This window comes from Planococcus citri, chromosome 2 (genome assembly GCF_950023065.1).
Source record: "Planococcus citri chromosome 2, ihPlaCitr1.1, whole genome shotgun sequence".
Lineage (NCBI taxonomy): Eukaryota > Metazoa > Arthropoda > Insecta > Hemiptera > Pseudococcidae > Planococcus > Planococcus citri.
In genome coordinates this window covers 31,320,221-31,334,309 of record NC_088678.1, presented here as the reverse complement: position 1 = coordinate 31,334,309, position 14,089 = coordinate 31,320,221, and the positions used below count along the sequence as shown (strand labels likewise).

Below are 14,089 nucleotides of genomic sequence, written 5' to 3'. Positions count from 1 at the left end.
AATTTAATCAATAGTTATGCCTTGTTGCTGCGTACCCAATTGCCGAAGTGGTTATCCGGGCGAACCTAAACGGCGAACATTTTCAGTGCCCAAAGTAAGTAGCCAAAATTTGAGTTACGACATGACCAAGTCCATTGGTTTGAAAACTTGATGTTCTATAATTTCAGGGTCCACCAGATTTTTTGAAACAATGGCAGAGAAGTATTCCTCGCGAAGGTGTGAAGCCAGGGGACCGGATATGCGAACTACACTTCCGGGATGATGAAGTGGTGAAACAATTTCAAGTTTTAGTAGATAAAAATGGAGATAATGAAACCTTTAAATTGGAGCGGGATAAAGCTTATTTGAAGGAAGGAGCAGTTCCCAGTATCTTCCCAAACTGTCCGAAATACCTTACAAAAAAATGCACCATGAAAAGAAAATCGCCAAAAAAAAGGTCAATCTCCGTAATATCAAAAACAAAAAGCAACGTGAAAAAAAGCAGGAAAAAGGTAATTTTTCAATTTTCATGGACATTACTTCTGATGTCCCATATAATATGCTTAAATTTTTTCTTATCCTAGATATTTGATACTGATTCCGAGAACAACCCTCCGTCTACTTCCGAAGAAAACATCTTAATGGATATTGAGCAAAGCACCTATACCTTGGAAGATGAATTCAGTGCAAGGCAACTTCAACTTCCTCCGGGGTGGCATAATTTTTATGCTGCAGAAGATCGGACCCTCATTTTCCTACACTGGGATGGTGCGAAGCGAGGAGTTGATAAAAAAATTATCATAAAAGAATCTCACGAAGTTGAAGTAATAATATAAATCAAATCAATTAAATCAATACCAGATTCTCATCATTATAATACAATGCAATCAGTTTTGAAATTATATTCTTTTATTTTTTGAAATTTTGTACAGGTGATCATTGGGAGGATTCTGTTACCGATTGCTGGGTACAAAAAAATTGAACCAAACAATCTTCAGGCTCTTTTGGAAATTGTTCATCAGATCCATCCTTGTAAGAACGCGGATTATAATTTTAGGTAAAAATCACATTTCTTTTCTCTAACATCTAATAAGTTCTAAGTGAAAAATAAGGCAGGTACACCTACATCTTGAATTTTTTGAATGAATATTCTCTTCAATTATTCAGAATTTTGTGCTCTGAATTTTTCTGTTTTTGAATTTTATTCAATAATTTAATTATGACATTTTTGATTTTTCAAATTTTAGTGGTGAAGGTAAATGCCGTGGTTATGTTGATTCTCAAAATTCCAACTGTGTTATGTGTGGTTATTGTTTGATAAAATATCGCGAAATGAAATATGTTAACGAGAAAAAGAAACGTGATGCTGATAAAAAAAAAATGTATTTTCGGAGATTGAGAAGTTCTTTGAGAACAATTTTTCGTAGAAATCTTCGTTTGCAGTTCAAGGTTTGCATTTGTGTGGTTGTGTGTTTTTCATTTCGGAGTATTGAAGCTTTCAGTGTGTAGTATGCATGTTACATAGCTGTACTTTTAAATACTTATATGATTTTTCTCAACTTGGTTCAGATATGTACATGTATGAAAACAATTTTAATGTCACGAATATGCTTTCAGAAGTTTTCTATTTCCAAACCAGTTTAGCAGAAAGGAAAGAACTCTACCAAAAAAAAAAGTGGCTGCTAATAGGGTGAGTTGAAAGCTTTTGATGACATGAATTTGTTTCATAGGTTTCATTTTAATGTCATGCAAGTCTGTATGTACGGAAATACCTACATAGATTATAAATTAAATGGACTTCGCACACTTGGAATACTTGGATCAACTAGAGTGGTAATTTTGTTTTTGTTCACGTAAGCATTTTTTATTTTGGTAAGCCCAGTTATAAACAACTAACAGCACGTGTATGTGGGAATTAAATTTAATTAAGTCAAGGGAAAGTGTTTTGAATTTTGGTCTCAATTGAGAACATTGAGGTGACTGGTAGTGGTAATAATTTCTTTTGCATGTATTGTGATGTCCGCATTGGTTCTTCTTTTGTGAAATTAGTAGCTTGAAATTACTAACTCAACAGACCTTCATGGTTATATTTTCATTCAGCTTTCAGGGATTTAATTTTCTTTCTGATGTACAGGTAAAAAAACTGACAACGGTACTTCGTACACAGAAGAAATGTGCGCAGACAAACAAGGATACCTTGGATCGTGAAATAGCGAATCTGTGTCCGGAGCAACAAGAAAATATACGCGCTATTCTCATGGCCTCAAAACGATTTAAAGGTCAGGGTAGACGGTACACTACACACTGGATATATCACTGCCTGTTGTTAAGAATACGCAGTAGAAAAGCCTACGATCATTTACGCAAAAATAATATTATGGCGTTACCATCACATTCCACTTTATATCGTTATCTTAAAAAAATCAAGCCCACCTATGGACTACAGAGTGAAATTTTTGAAGCAATGAAACTGAAATCTAATGATATGTCTGAATTAGAAAGACATGGTATATACATATTTTGCTCAACTTTGTTATATTATTGCTTGGTTTAAAATTTAAATGAGTGGTTTCATTATAGGTTCCTTAGTGATAGACGAAATGTCTTTGACTCCTAATCTGCGATTCGATAAGCACCAAATGAAAATTATTGGGTTCACTGATTTGGGTGAATATACCCCTTTGGACCAGAAAAATTCTGAAGGCGATCATGCACTAGTGCTGTTATTTCAACCTTTCGTCGGCAAATGGATTCAAGCAGTTGGTGCCTATCTCAGTAAAGGCTGTGCTCGTGCTGATCCTTTGAATCACATCTTGTTGGAAGCCATTGCGTTATTGGAGCAGTCTAATTTCTACGTTGATGCAATAGTTACCGATGGCGCCAATTGGAATCGTGGTGTTTGGCGGCTGAATGGAGTGGACGATGAAAATTGTTCCTGTACCCATCCCTGTGATGAAACTAGGCAACTTTATTTTGTCAGTGACTTTCCACATATAATTAAAAATATTCGTAACTGGATTTTGAAACAGGAGAGCTTCTGGGTAATTAAATATTGTTCTCTATCTCTAGTCTATAGAGCATTTCGTGAAAAATGCTACAGAAAACCCATACACCCCCCCCCCTCTTCCAAATTTTGAATGTAATTGAACTATTTTGAAAGAATTTTTTGAAAAAATATCACATTTTGATTTTTGTAACCAAAAAAATGATTGCAGATTTAATATGTATAAAAAAATCATCATATTTTTGAAATTTGTAAAAAATTGAATTTTTTTAAACAAAATAAGATCGCATTTTGAGTACTGACAAAAAAGATATCATTTACGGAATTGAAAACAGATCACAATTTCAGAACTTTGAAAGAAAAAAATGATTGCATTTTTAGTGTAAAAAAAAACTTGTCAAATCTCAATATGAGCAATTTTTGAAAAAATGAAGATTCAAGTTTGCTTTTTTTTGAAAATAGGAATTTAGTTATGAGATGATTTTTTTGGATTTATTTATTTACAGACTCCTGATGGCGTAGTTTACTTGTCTCACTGGAAAAAAATTGTTGAAATTCAAGGAGTTGATGGTATTCATTACTGCCCTCGTTTAACAAGATCACATATTTATCCAAAGCAATACCAAAAAATGAATGTTCCGTTAGCAATGTTAGCATATCAAGTAAATGGAAATTAAATTAATGTTTGACCAATTTCACCCATTGGTTGCACACAGCAACTCAAGTAATTAATCCCTTCATATTTTATTGTTTCAGTTTTTTGGAGAGGAAATTCCAGCTGCATTGGAATCTTTGAAAAACATTTTTCAAGATCCGATCGAGGGTACCTGTCAATTTGTTAGTCGTATGAATGATCTGATTAAAGCGATGAACTCTAGAAGTGGTAAAGGAGCTCTACGAATGGATAGTGATGAATATAAGGTAAGCAAATCACTGTTTCAGTGACAAGTTTTATTTTAATTTTTGTGCTTTCACTACTTTATTTACCTATTGTTTTGTATTTGTAATTTCAAGGTGATTTCATCATTCATCGATTACTTAATATTATGGAAAACCCGTTCTCCTGGACAATTCATTACTGAAAATTCCTTCAAAGGGCTAATTGTCACCTTGAAATCCACTTTAGGTGTATTCCACTATCTCATAACGGAGTTCAAGCTGTCATTTTTCATGACGGTAAAATTAAACCAGGATTGTCTTGAGGTTGGTATTTTTCCTATCAATCAATTTCAGCAATATTACAGAATATGTAGGTACCTATAGTATATATTTGTAATTTGTGGTCTTATTTTAACAGCATTTCTTTGGTTTGGTTCGTGCTGGTGGTGGTAACAACGATCATCCAGATGCTGTGATGTTTATTTACATCTTCAGATTATTATGTGTTTATTCTCTTGTACAGCCTCCTAAAGGGAGTAATGTTGAAAATAATTATATGGTCGAAAACTTCCTAAAATCTTCAGATGTTCAAAGCAAGGATGACAAAGAGAAATTAGATCACTGGAAATTTACATTAGATCGCATTATTGATAATGGAGGTATACTTAGTCATTAAAGTGATTATTACTGTTATAAAATTGCTATATTTTTGTGTAATGCTTTCTCTTAATTGCAGATTCCTTGGAAGATGTAATTTTTGAGCCGTTGGCCACGAATGACGCCATGCAACTGTTTGCTGGCTATGTTTTCAAGAAAATTAAAAAATTCGTCCAATGTTCTTCTTGTTTAACTACTGTATTGGGTGAAAAAAGTGATAGAAATCAAAGGAACTACCAGTTAGATTGAGAATCTGGGTGTATGATAAATGTCTAATAAGTATAATTTCAGAATTTTATTCGTTTTAAATGATTGGGATCAGGAATAGAAATAGAGTTCGAACCAAAGTGGAATAATTGGAACATTGTAGGGTAAACGGCAAGCATTTACCTCTCTCTGATGGCTCTGATCTTTCAACTTAAAACAATATCAAGTAGTAGTAGATCAAGTCCACAAGTTGAATGACGACTGACGGACAGACTGACGAGTAGAAAACGTAGAGTTAAAAATGAAATGCTAAAGTATTATTCTAATAATCCTCGATGAAAAATTTAATTTAGAAATTATTTCTAAAAAATTGACCCCATTGTCGGTGAAAATTTGAATTTTGAAACGAAAATAAGAACTGCATTTTTTTCAGTTTTCAAATTTAAATTTTAAATTGCTTACCCAACTTCATTTTTGTTCTGCCCTCAGTAAAAATCCTTGCTATGTCACCGCTTGCAATGAAAAAGAAAAGAAAACTGAAAACATATTGGATTTCTAGATATTTTTTTTCAGCCATGACTTCTGTTACTGTGTTCTGTAGCTTATTAATAATTTTTTTCATTTCCATTTTAATTATTATGCATATTTAAAAAAAAAAAATTAATCAAGATTTCATTTTCCATCATTCTTCACGTATTATTGCGTAATTTGAATACGAAGTTCAGGAAATTGTTTATCCACCCTACATGCAGCGCCACCTAGGGGTAGAGTTTTGCGTTACATCAAATCGACGGCCATCTACGGAAGCAGCGGCTTATGGGAGTGGAGACACTTGTACTGGTCTATATCACTTTGGATAAAACCATGTGATGAGTAAAATGACTCACTAGCGCTGCAGGTGTTGACGAAACGAAATGTTATCGTTATAGTGATTTCCCCATCCCTAGTGGGATTTGTTATTCTCACATACAGTTAGCAACCTACGCGAACGAATCAACAATGAAACGTTCGTTGTTCACGACTCACTTATCAGTTATCATTTTCTGATGAACATAAATTAAATCGCTATTTCGTTGGAGAACGTTGGAGAAAGAATTAAGTATTAATATTAAGTTATTAAAATTGAATAATTTTGCGACTGAAACAAGACGACGTACGTAATTAAAACTATTTGAAGATGATGTGTTTGAAGTTTTATGATCCCAACTTCTGATTGAATATTCACTCTAATCGCTAGTTTCAATTCGCAAGGTTTATTCTTATAATCTTGTTCTTGTGTATGTCATCGTGTTTCATACACTTATGAATTTATCATTTTGCATTCAGTATAGACAAGTATAGACACAATAAATTTACGGAGGAATGTCTGAGAAATGAAAAATCAAAGGAACTACCAGTTAGATTGAGAATCTGGGTGTATGATAAATGTCTAATAAGTATAATTTCAGAATTTTATTCGTTTTAAATGATTGGGATCAGGAATAGAAATAGAGTTCGAACCAAAGTGGAATAATTGGAACATTGTAGGGTAAACGGCAAGCATTTACCTCTCTCTGATGGCTCTGATCTTTCAACTTAAAACAATATCAAGTAGTAGTAGATCAAGTCCACAAGTTGAATGACGACTGACGGACAGACTGACGAGTAGAAAACGTAGAGTTAAAAATGAAATGCTAAAGTATTATTCTAATAATCCTCGATGAAAAATTTAATTTAGAAATTTAGAATCGGAAATCAGAAAATATGCGGAATTATACATATGACTATGACAATATGATGATTGATGTTGAATGTTGATCTTTATTATCCCGTTAAATCCCCTTCCGGGTCCTGTTTCCCATCAAAAATTAAATAAAATCCATAGCTGCGAATTGCAACTAGTAATAATTACTATTAAAATGAAATTATTACATCAATTAATTTCATTCTAGAGATGATAAATTTCCTGAAATTTATTTTTTGGAAACTTTCAGAAACTTTCGGAAACTTTCTGGAAATTTATTTTTCTTCGATGAATGAAGCACCACATACCTGTTTTTGACAAATGCCAGTTTTAAAATGCTATTGGTCAACTACAAACTGATGAATTTCCAATAATTCTGGTTCTTTCATGTATTCTCAAATTTTCTGCAATAAAATGTCATTTGTGTGGTGTTTTATGAATTAAAAAATGTAACCAAGTTCAAGAATTCAATGATTACTTCACAAAAAATAAAAAACTGCACCAGAAAAATTCTAAATAATGAAGAAAAAAAATGCAGGGATGTGAACCAAAATTTAATTTTCAACTGTAAGTAACTGGAACTGGAATTAAAATCAACCAGAAAATTTTTGGGGAAATAATTTTTATTTTAAAAAAATGATTCTTGAATCATTGACAATGCATATGCATGCTTAAAAAACAAAAGTATTAATGAATTTCTCATTTTTCAAATTCTGAACTTCGTCTGAATGGAAATGGATCTGAAGAGTCCTTGAACTTCTTGAAGAAGAGAACTAATTACTTATAGGTATTTATTTTTGAAAAAATGTGCAGTATTTTTTTAAATTTCAAGAAATTGTCTCAAAATGGTTCATTCTCAGGTTTGTTATTGTTACACCTGTTGAAAAAATGATACCAAGTCATGTATATACGCGTATTTCGAAAATTTCATTCAAAAATTTTTTTAAAAAACCAAGAAAAACATATTTTATTGTTTTAAATGTCATAATCTAGTGGTGTTTGTTTACTGTTTACAAGCATTTCCTTATTATGAATGAAAATGCTGAACTTTGGTGAGTGTTTTGGTAAAAATTTATAAATTTCATAAATTTCCACGAAAATGGAAATTTAAAAATTTGAAAGTTTCCGGAAAAATTTCAAGAAAGTTTCCGTTGAAAGTTTCCTCTCATCTCTATTTCATTCCAAAAACATTCCATAAGTTTATCCATTGATTGATGATACGATTTTGCATTTGGAATTTTGGATTGATGTTTGTTTGGAAAAAAGGAACGAGTTTGAGCATTGATATGCGATAAGGTTGCTGTATGTGAGAATAACAAACCCCTCGCTAGTTGGCCTACTTGTCGAACATTTCTCGCATATCGACCAGTTTCGTTTCCAGTTTCTCCATCGACCAAACCTGACTCCCGTTTCCTTTACGTTTAACCAAGATGGCCGGTTCGCTGACGAATGTGCGACGCTGCAACGTGATAGGACATCGTGCGTTAATATAATACGATTCAAATAAATGGATTCTGATTTCTAACGCAGAAGAAATGTATGTAAGAAAATCAGTCGACTTACTTTACGATTGGGGCTCAAATTAGCCGGAGGGATTTGCAATGTGACACTGTATTTGACTTGTTTGCCCATTTCTTCGGCAAGATAATTGGCCTCTTGTACCAAGGAATTCGCTGTGACAATATCTTCCTTTAATCGACCGGTACTCTTGCGGAATATTTCCTCTCTGAAAGGAATAAAACAAGGTTGATTAATCCATGATGATCTGAATAACTCAACGTCAGATGGCTTTTAATCATAAAAGGACGGGAAACGTCGAAATTCCTTCGACCCAAGTATTCCATTTTTTTTAACACAATGACGCTGAGTTCTAAAAAAATTTTAATTTTTTCCGACATTTTTTGATTTTTTTCAAAATTTTAGTCAACTTTGACAAGTTGTACTATTTTTTTAAAAAATAGGTAACAAAAATCAAGACTTACTTATTTTGGGCTCAAAATTCTCCAAAAACAACTAAAAAAAATTTCATTCAAGTTTATGATTTTCTTACAAAATTTTAACAATTCTGATAAGTCGTAATCGTAATTACACTTTTTTCAAAAAACCGAATGTTATAAGCCCATTTTATGTTCAAAATTCTTCAAAAGTGCTTAAAAATAATTTTTGTTGAAAAATTTGAACTTTTTAAAAGGAAATCCAAGAGCTCTAAAATAGCCCTATTAGAATCATCACATTCCAGTTGGTTTTTTATGGGAGGAAGAGGGGGGATTCGAGTCTATTTTACAAAATGATTCATAGAGAAGAATACTAAGCATTACATACCGTTCTTGAGCCCATTTTTCAACCCTCATCTGCGACGTAGGCGTACAAGGGGTCAGTTTACCCGCTCTAAAAGGATCGTAAGGTACGTAAGGCGAATATTTCTGTTCTAATTGGTCCACTTCTTGTTTCAGTTTTTTAAAAGCTTCCAACAAATTGTTATTCTCCTCCCTCAATAATCTGGCCTTCTCCTCCAACTGAGCGATCTTTTCGAGCTTCTTTTTGCGACACTTTGCTGCAGCGACTCTATTCCTCTCCCGTTTCATAGACATTTTCTTGACCTCTTGATTTTCCATATTGATCGGAGACTGGATTTCCGACGGAGATCTTTTCATCAAATGCGAATGGTCGCCTCCGGTCAAATGCATCGTTAAATTCGTACCGCCGCTGGGTGGAGTACTCATTATCCTGTAATCGTGACCCTCTGATAAAAGCGAGTAGTCGGGCATTCTGCACTGTAACGGGCTATTGATCGATTCGCAGATCATATCTGGGTATTCGTTGAAAGGAATCGGGTACCTTACGGGATATTTCACCGAAGGAGATGATATGTTCGAAACCAAGTATATGGTGTCCTGATATTTATCCGCATTTAAAGGTGATAAATGAGGCACGTATTGAGAAGGTTCGTAAGGCAGATCTCTGCAATAACCTCGCTTCGGATGGTTATGATTTTCCATGGTTTCCGTTTAGGTACTCGTAAGGTCACCTTCGAGTCAGTTAATTGAAAAAAAAATCACCGAAATCAGGTAACACACATTGAAAATAAAAAAACTGAAATGCTAATGTAGACTACGTAAAATATGAGTAATTAAATAACATCATTTCACCAGGATACCAACGAAAACACTATATTCTATTACACATTACTTACTCGTCAAATCATAATTTTTAAACCTCCCTCCTCGAAAATTTATCATTTGAAAAAATAACATCAATTTCTGATTTTGATTACTCATTCGTCATTCGTCCAGCTTTTATCGTGTTCATCGGAAATGCCGCAATCTCTATGGACTCGTTTGTCAGAATTTAATGTTATACAGAAAATCATATCCGTTAAATCATATATGTAGATATGATACGTTAACCCAAAAGTTGACTGTTTTTATTTTAAAAAAATAAAATAAAAAAATGGAAGTTTACAGGAAACCTCTAGAGGTGTCACACTCCGATTTGAACGGGACCGTGATTTTTGGAAAGAGCATAGTTTAAAACCCCCTAAACCAAATTTTCAGCTGCCCAAGTTCATTTTTCGATTTTTGGCGAATTTTTGAAAATTCAAAATTGACTGTTTTTGGCTATTTTTGCTTTTTTTTTAATGTACAAACTTGATCAGTAAAAATGGTTAAAATAAGTCCCATAACGAATATTAATTACCCAAATCCAAATTTTACAATTTCCAGACATTCTGGAGCCTCCAGCGCGATTTTTCAATTTCTTCAGAATTTTGAATTTGCTCCAGAAGGCGTGAATATGCAGTTGGGCAGCTAAAAATCGAGTTGTGTATTATACTCGACCTGTTTAACGAGTTTATTATCTACATTTGAGCGGATTTTGGGAGTGACACCTCAAGAGTGGTTTTTTGACCAGCTTTTTTCAAAATTAAAAAATCCAAAAAATCAAAAGTTTCCCATTTGTGTGGAAATTTTTGTTTGTGCGAATCGCTGTATTTCTTCAAGAACTGACCCCCGGAGCGTAAATTCTACCATTTCCAGCCGTTTTGGAGCGAGAGTGACACCTCAAAAAACCACTCTTGAGGAGTCACTCTCAAAATCGGCTCAATCGGGGATAAACTCGTTAAACCGGTCGAGTGTAATATACTTACAACTCGATTTTTAATTGCCCAACTTCATATTCACGCGTTCTGGAGCAAATTCAAAATTCTGGAGAAATTGAAAATGTCGCTGGAGGCTCCGGCATGGCTGGAAATTGTAAAATTTTGATTTGAGGGGTTAGTTACGGACAAAATTTAGTGATTCGCGCTAATTTCGAAAATTTCCACACAAACGGGAAACTTTCGATTTTTTGGATTTTTCAGTTTTGAAAAAAGCTGGTCAAAAAACCACTCTTGAGGTGTCACTCTCAAAATCGGCTCAAATGTGGATAAACTCATTAAACAGGTCGAATGTAATATACAATTCGATTCTTAGCTGCCTAACTTCATATTCACGCCTTCTGGAGCACATTCAAAATTCTGGAGAAATTGAAAAATTGCGCTGGAGGCTCCAGAATGGCTGGAAATTGTAAAATTTTGATTTGAGGGGTTAGTTACGGACAAAATTTAGTGATTCGCGCTAATTTCAAAAATTTCCACACAAACGGGAAACTTTTGATTTTTTGGATTTTTCAATTTTGAAAAAAGCTGGTCAAAAAACCACTCTTGAGGTGTCACTCTCAAAATCGGCTCAAATGTGGATAAACTCGTTAAACAGGTCGAGTGTAATATACAACTCGATTTTTAGCTGCCTAACTTCATATTCACGCCTTCTGGAGCACATTCAAAATTCTGGAGAAATTGTAAAATAAAAAAATGGAAGCTTAGAAGGAAACCTCTTGAGGTGTCACACTCCGATTTGAACGGGACCGCGATTTTTGGAAAGAGCATAGTCTAAAACCCCCAAAACCAACTTTTCAGCTGCCCAAGTTCATTTTTCGATTTTTGGCGAATTTTTGAAAATTCAAAATTGACTGTTTTTGGCTATTTTTGCTTTTTTTTAAAAAGTACAAACTTGATCAGTAAAAATGGTCAAAATAAGTCCCAAAACGAATATTAATTACTCAAATCCAAATTTTACAATTTCCACTATTTCCAGACATTCTGGGCCCTCCGGCGCGATTTTTCAATTTCTTCAGAATTTTGAATTTGCTCCAGAAGGCGTGAATATGCAGTTGGGCAGCTAAAAATCGAGTTGTGTATTATACTCGACCTGTTTCACGAGTTTATATTATCTACATTTGAGCGGATTTTGGGAGTGACACCTCAAGAGTTTTCAAAATTAAAAAATCCAAAAAATCAAAAGTTTTCTATTTGTGTGGAAATTTTTGAAATTTGCGCGAATCGCTGTATTTCTTCAAGAACTAACCCCCGGAGTGCTAATTCTACCATTTCCAGCCGTTTTGGAGCGAGAGTGACACCTCAAAAAACCACTCTCGAGGAGTCACTCTCAAAATCGGCTCAATCGGGGATAAACTCGTTAAACCGGTCGAGTGTAATACTTACAACTCGATTTTTAATTGCCCAACTTCATATTCACGCGTTCTGGAGCAAATTCAAAATTCTGGAGAAATTGAAAATGTCGCTGGAGGCTCCAGAATGACTGGAAATTGTTAAATTTTGATTTGGGGAGTTAGTTACGGACAAAATTCAGCGATTCGCGTGAATTTCAAAAATTTCCACACAAACGGGAAGCTTTTGATTTTTTGGATTTTTTTAAGTTTGAAAAAGCTGGTCAAAAAGCCACTTTTGAGGTGTCACTCTCAAAATCGGCTCAAATGTGGATAAACTCGTTAAACAGGTCGAGTGTAATATACGACTCGATTTTTAGCTGCCCAACTTCATATTCACGCCTTCTGGAGCAAATTCAAAATTCTGGAGAAATTTAAAAATCCCACTGGAGGCTCCAGAATGGCTGGAAATGGTAAAATTTGCATTTGGGTAATTAATATTAGTTTTGGGACTTATTTTGACCATTTTTACTGATCAAGTTTGTACTTTTTTTAAAAAAAACAAAAATAGCCAAAAACAGTCAATTTTGAATTTTCAAAAATTCGCTAAAAATCGAAAAATGAACTTGGGCAGCTGAAAAGTTGGTTTTGGGGGTTTTAGACTATGCTCTTTCCAAAAATCGCGGTCCCGTTCAAATCGGAGTGTGACACCTCAAGAAGTTCCCTTGTTAGCTACATTAACTCTTTTTTTCATTTTATGGTCTGAAATTTCCATAACTAAAATTTCAGCTGCCCAAATTTCCAAAATAATTTTTCGATTTTTGGTAAATTTTTGAAAATTCAAAGCTGATTATTTTCAGCAATTCATGTTTCTTGGAAAAAAAATCAGTAAAACGAAGACGAAAATTTTCCCTGAAACTAATAAAAACTTTCTTGAACCGAATTTTCCCGTTTTCGGTTATTCTGGAGCCTCCAGAACGAATTCCGATTTCCTTCTCCAAAATTCTAAAATTTCCCCAGAGGGCATTCTGATCCTCGTATGGTACCTAGGTGCCTATCTTTGAGAACCAGAGCTGTTCAATGACTGTATAATATTCATTATTATAACGAAACAAACTATCACCATTTAATTTAATTGCTCGGGACTGCTGAAATTTTAGGAAGTAGTTTCAAAAATATCCGTTAAAAATTCCAAAAGTTTGAAAGTGACCTTTGGTAATTACCAAAAAACAAGTTTCATATTATTTTTTTACTTTCATCATCTAATTTTTTTAAAACACAAACACTACATATTCGCTAATATTTTTCATCCTCAATTTTTTTTACTATAGTATTATATTAACTATACTACATAATTCCACGTCCATTTAAAATTATCGAATAATTATGCCAAAAAAGACCCTTTGCTAGTGTTTCGACTTGCCAGGTTTTTTTTCGATCGGATGCTTTTTTAGATCCAAAAGATGCTGTTTGGGTGCCAAAATCGCAAAAAAAATAATATGCTTGATTGGATGTTAAACAGGATTTTTTGTTTTTGAACCTTCATTTCAAGAGTAGGTATATATCACTATCAGTGAAAATGTGAAATTTTTCAGGTACAATTATGGACCCAGGTACAAATATGGACCCCCCCCCCCAATGGTTTAGAATACAACTACAAGCGCTACCGTCATGCTGAGTACTAAAATTTTTGCCTAATTTTTTCAAAATTGCTATGTGAGAATCGAAAAATCCCGTTAACAGCTGAAATATCAACTTCAGCAGCTGATGCAATATCAAAATTTCTCAAAAGAAACATTTTTTACCTAAGAAAACTACTGGACGGAAAAGACATAATAAATCTAAATTTTTCTTCGCTGTTGAGTATAATTTATTTTTGGAATTTAGGTTTGAATTTGGTGATTTCTCAATTTTTGGCCTACATTGAAATGAGCTGCTTACTTACATTTAATTTTCTATTTCAAATGCTAACATGAATTTTCAACAAATTCTCAAAATTGGGCGCTTTTGCTCTCAATCTGAACACAAATTTTTATTTCATTCAAAATCTAAAATTTTCATAATCTAATTTAGAAAATAAAATTTTTTCTTTTGTTGAAAATTTAAGTTTATCATCAATTTTTTTCTGAATTTGAAAATCCCCAAATAAAAAAATT

The 14,089-nt window shown here is 33.6% G+C and overlaps 1 protein-coding gene across 1 annotated transcript; it reads right to left on the bottom strand.

Moving 5' to 3' along the window:
• Positions 1–6,989: 6,989 nt before the first annotated feature.
• LOC135835403 (kinesin-like protein KIF13A) lies at positions 6,990–9,598 on the bottom strand. Its single transcript, XM_065349642.1, has 3 exons — positions 8,772–9,598; positions 8,013–8,175; positions 6,990–7,908 (listed from the first exon to the last, which is right to left on the bottom strand). The coding sequence occupies exons 1-3, from the start codon at positions 9,446–9,448 to the stop codon at positions 7,786–7,788; spliced, it is 963 nt and encodes a 320-aa protein (XP_065205714.1). The 5' UTR covers positions 9,449–9,598; the 3' UTR covers positions 6,990–7,785.
• Between the last annotated feature and the right edge of the window lie 4,491 nt (positions 9,599–14,089).